Raw genomic sequence first — 5,000 nt, 5'->3', positions numbered from 1 at the left:
TCAAACCCCACATCTGTCCCCACCATCAAGTAGTGTCCATCCAGTACCAGATTTCTACCAGTAGTATCAAGTCACTCGGCTGGTGCTCCTGCAGCAAACATGGGGTTTACTGTATTTCATCTGTGCTTGGTGTTTCTGTGGAACTGAACCTTTGACCTTGGCACTGCAGACGTCCTGCTTGACTGGCCAGGCCATTTGAGCTAGCTGATAGCATATCTGTTCATATCAGATATCAACATCATTGTTGTTCAAAACAGATCCCAATGGCTGATCACTCACATTACACTAGATCTGCCAAAGGAACATATCCTTACAGTATCTGATACTCTTGGTGGCGTCAATCAAAAAGAAATTGTCACTGATGTAGCAACATTTTGCGTAGTTAGCAATAAGTTAGCAATAAGTTTACCATAAGAACAATAGGTAGCTATATGCAGGACAGTTTATAAAAGGGAACAGCATATTCAGCCGCACAGTGAATAGGTGCATGAATGTACATTGAATGTACAGATTGATTTGTATGGATGAACCCGTCCCAGACAAAGGCCACCAGACAGTGACGCAGAGCCAGCGTCGTCTGGTCTGTGGTCAATGGTGGTCGTAGGAGCTTAGCACAGCAGCACAGGACCCTGTCTAGTGGGAGGAAATGAGAAAAGCTCACAGAGAAATTGAGTTTAAAGGGTGAATCAGAGAGCTTGCGGCAGCATCGAGTCACGCTCCTCTGTCCACAATTATCACTCTATTTTTGGCAGCCATTTCTGAGCGTTTTTTTGTTTCGTGTTCTGTGTTTTAAAAAAGCTTCAAAAAAGTGTGTGTTCGGAGTGGCTGTCTGTGATGCTATAAATGAAGACGTCTATTTGGAGTCTCTTTGTTCTTTTCTTTTTTATATTTTTTTAATGTTTTCCACCTTTCATTGATTTTGTTCTCACTCCTCCGGTCGGTGCTTGCTGTGCGAATACCTCGCCTGGCAGTGAAACGTAAAAGGGCCGTCTTGTCTCTTCTTCTTCACAGTGTGATCTGTGTCTTTGTTTTTTTTTCTTCTGCTGGTCAAAAAAGAAAAAGAAAATCGGTGGCCATGACGGAGGATTGCGGCCCCGCATGCCTGGAATCTGAGGGCCTCAGTGCTTCGTCTTCCCCAGGGGGCAGAGACTTAGGAATGCATAGGAGGCTAGACAGCCTGCTCTTGAACTCCTTAACAATACTAATCCCGGGGGAAAAAAAAGCCCAGACATAAAAATAAATAAAGCATAAAACAAAAACAGAACAACAGACAACACAGAAGCATCAGATTTCAAGCTGCAGACACCAAGACACCACATGGTGAGGATCAGTCTGTCGGCAGCCATGATGAAAGCAGACAGAAAGATGGAGTCAGGAAGAAAAGTCAGGCGATATCACAGCAATATCCTCAGGAGGTGGGGAGAGAAGAAGAAAGGGGGGAGGGGGGGGGGGCGCAATAACAGACAGGAAAAGAAAAAGAATTAGCTGAGTAAAGCAAAGATGGAGGAATGAGGGCAAGGGGGGTGATGAACGGAAGGGGAGAGTGGAAGAGAGAGAGAGAGGGGAAGAGAGAGAGAGAGAGAGAGAGAGAGAGAAAGCAATAGAGAGAGAGAGGAAGGAGGGGAGGAGACATTCCTAATTGAGATGATGGGAATTGCAGAGAGGCCCTGGAGTGGCAGACTGTCTGCTGAAAGGCTTTGAAAGTCGATAAATTCAGCATCAGTGGCTGGAGGCCTGCCAAGACCCATACAAAATATGGCCCTGCTCAGACGCCAGCCCCATTTCCACTCCTGCTGCTGCCGGGCTGGCTCGCTGGCTGGATGCTAAGCTAACAGTCGCTCAGCACAATCAATAGCTACCAATGAAAATGGGATTTTGTCTTAAAGCGAATTGAGCTGGTTAAAATAGGCCTCAGAGTGCTCCTGGCTGGCACGAGGCGGAGGGCCTGTTTAAGAGGCTGTTAATTTGTTACAGGGATGGGAATATGGAGCCCCTCTATGCTCTTAAGGCCTTCAGCAGCTTAGGAGAAGCAGAAAACAGTGTTTATTCTCACGCAGAGCCGCTAACTCGGTCATGACACACAGCATTGTTTTAGCTAGTAATTCGTAACAATCGATACCCGTGAAAGCTATTTTATTCCCCTGGAAACGGATCAAGTAGATGTTCATTAAACGGTAAGAAGCGGTGTGTAATGAAGTGAGGATTGCTGGGAAGAGGGTCGGAGTGTGGGTTCTGGGAAAGGGCTTGCAAGAGCAACAAAACAAAAGCCAAGACAAGAGATAACTTCCTTTCCTCTTCTCACTCCCTCACTTTCTCTCTCTCTCTCTCTCTCTCTCCCCCCCCCTCTCTCCCCACCCCCTCCCTCTCTCTGCCTCCCCCTCTTTTTGTCTCTCTCTTCCACTTTTTTTCTCTCTTTCTCTCTCTCAGTATCTGGGCTTGGTGGAGGTGGACGAGTCCAGGGGAATGCATGTATGTGAGGAGGCGGTGAAGAAACTCAAAGTTGTAAGTATCTCACTTTATTTGTAATTGTTGGTGTTTGTGTACGTGTGTGTCTGTCTGTGTGTGTGTGTGTCTGTGTAGTCTTCTCACACTCCTATGTTTTTTATTTGTGCAGTGTATGCCTCCTCATAGCCAGAGTATGGAGGGGTCTCTCTAGGTGCTAGGCTTCTGTGCTCCTAACCATAGCACAGTCATGCAGCAGCAGAGCACAGGCCCTCAATATGGGAGTCGTGAGAATATGTTCGTGAGAAGTGTGTGCGTGTGGAGGTGGATGTGGGGCAGTGAAAGTTAGTGTAGTGTGTGTGTGTGTGTGTGTGGAGGTGGGGTAGAGAAAGTTAATTTTGTGTGTGTGTGTGTGTGTGTAAGAGTGTGTGTGTGTGTGTGTGTGTGTGGTATAGCATGCCAGAGATGCTCCTGGAGACAGCTCTGTCAGTGGAAGTGCCTGTTTGTTCCTCCTGTAAGAGCTCTTTGTTTGCCCGCCCTTTGTATTCCGCTCTGGGTGTGTTGTCAGTGTGCGTGCGTATGTGTGTGTGTGTGAATGTGTGTGTGTGTGTTAGCACTGGGAGCGGTAGTTGTGGCAGAAGTGTATTCGGAGTATGCGGGTCCCTTCCCTTCCTCTAGTGCTTCCGTTTGTTCTCCAGTCCCTTTTCCTCTGTCCATCAATCGTGCTCCCCACCCCTCTCTGTCTCGCGCGCCTCCGCTCCACTGCTCCCTTCCAAGATTAACGGCTGCCCTCCCACTGCTCCTCTGTCGCTCGCTCTTTCTCTCTTTCTCTCTCTCTCTCTCTCTCTCGCTCTCTCTTTATCTGTTTCTTTCTCTCCCCCTCTCTTTCTCGCTCTCCTGTTTCTTCTTGTTCATCTTTTTGTTTACGTACTTTTCGTCTCCCAATGCAGTCTGATCTCTATCTCCCCTGACATTTGAAGTGTATTGCTCTGCTTTCTCTCATTCACTCCCTACCTCTCTCACTCACCGTCTCTCAAACGTCGATCTTTTTCCCTCTCTTTCTCTCACTCTTTCAATCTTTTCCTTTGTTCCCCCTTGCCTCCCCCACTTTCCCATTCACCTGTCGGCCTCTATTTGGAGAAAGCCTACGGGTGGGCAGTTCAATGGAAGGCACCTCTCATCTGTCTCTTTGCATTTATCTTATACCCTTTGCCTCACCTCTCTCCTGCGCTTTCTCTTTCTTCTCCTTTTCATCACTTCACTTTTCTCCCTCCTCCTCCTCTCTCTCTCTCTCCCTCCCTCCCTCTCTTTCTTTCCCTCTCTCTCTTTTCTTTTTTCTCTTTTCTTTTTGACCCTTACTCCTGTTATTCTTCTGCTCAACTCATGTCTGGGGGATTATGCAAAGCAGAGGGGCTCTGCCTGGTTTGTCACGCTCTTCCCCTCCTCTCTCTCTCTCTCTCTCTCTAGCTCTCTTTCTCTCGCTCTCTCACGGCTCGGCGAGCTGAGGTGCATGTACCCAGACCTGTCCCACAATGAATTTTTCCAGCATAACATTGCCCCCCCCCCCCCCCCCCCCCCCCTCTGTATAATTCCATTCAGCAGACTAAACACAGCCCAAGGAAGAGACTGTGTCGCAAATCGCAACAGTCTCAGGCATTTGTTTTCTTTTGTATTTAAAAGAGGAAGTCTGTGTACAGGTTTGATGCACATTTTTAAGAGTTGAGCTTGCCCGCTCTTGGTCATGGTCCACAGACTGCCATTTGTCTTCTCCTCAAGAGTTCTGTTTACTGCTCTGGACTTGCTGAAACCTCACTGTGTGTGCATCTGTGTGTGTGTGTGTGTGTGTGTGTGTGTGTGTGTGTGTGTGTGTGTGTGTGTGTGTGTGTGTGTGTGTGTGTGTGTGTGTGTGTGTGTGTGTGTGTGTGTGTGTGTGTGTGTGTGTGTGTGTGTGGACTTGCTGAAGCCTCCCTGATGTGGACCGTTTGCCTTGTTTCCCCCTCACAGAGTGGGAAGAAAACAGTGAAGGCGGTGCTGTGGGTGTCAGCAGACGGCCTGAGGGTGGTGGACGACAAGACTAAGGTGAGTGTTGGGGCCTGGATATGAGAGGGAGGGCGGGAGGGAGGGAGGGAGATAGACAGAGGAAAGAGACAGATAAAGAGAGGGAGGGAGAGGGAGAGAGGAAAGAGAGAGAGAGAAGGAGAACGATGAGACCTGATATTTAAAGAGGTGGTAAGCTAGAGACACCCATACGAATAGCTCCCTTCAGGAGCCCCCAGCCATCAATGAAGGCCTAAGCTCTCAGTTGTCTGGGTCAACAGCAGAAGAGGGAGCAGGTTGGTGGGAAATGGCAGATCTAAAGCCCAGTAGGTGAGGGCTTGGCCCCTGCCCAGCAACCCAGCAACCCAGCCTCATGACCGGGCCATGACCATTAGGGGCACCGGGGCCATGTTAGTCACTAATGGGGCTTTCTCTGTCTCGTCGGTTGTCATGCACTGTTGCTAAGGCTCTCGGGGGCAGCCGGGAGGGGTGTGCTGAGGTAATGGGCAGTGAGCTGTGGA

General features: G+C 48.8%; 1 protein-coding gene across 3 annotated transcripts in view; it reads left to right on the top strand.

The window, feature by feature from the left end:
* Positions 1-5,000, top strand: part of numbl (NUMB like endocytic adaptor protein) — a 42,645-nt gene that overhangs the window by 27,134 nt on the left and 10,511 nt on the right. For all 3 annotated transcript variants that reach the window (XM_080844730.1, XM_080844728.1, XM_080844729.1), the window contains exons 3-4: positions 2,428-2,502; positions 4,447-4,521. In XM_080844730.1, coding sequence (XP_080700856.1) covers positions 2,428-2,502; positions 4,447-4,521 — 150 coding nt within the window. The remainder of the gene's footprint in view (positions 1-2,427; positions 2,503-4,446; positions 4,522-5,000) is intronic.

Source organism: Sprattus sprattus, assembly GCF_963457725.1.
Source record: "Sprattus sprattus genome assembly, chromosome: 9".
NCBI lineage: Eukaryota > Metazoa > Chordata > Actinopteri > Clupeiformes > Clupeidae > Sprattus > Sprattus sprattus.
The sequence above is the reverse complement of the archived record's forward strand: the minus strand, read 5'-3'. Positions and strand labels throughout refer to the sequence as shown.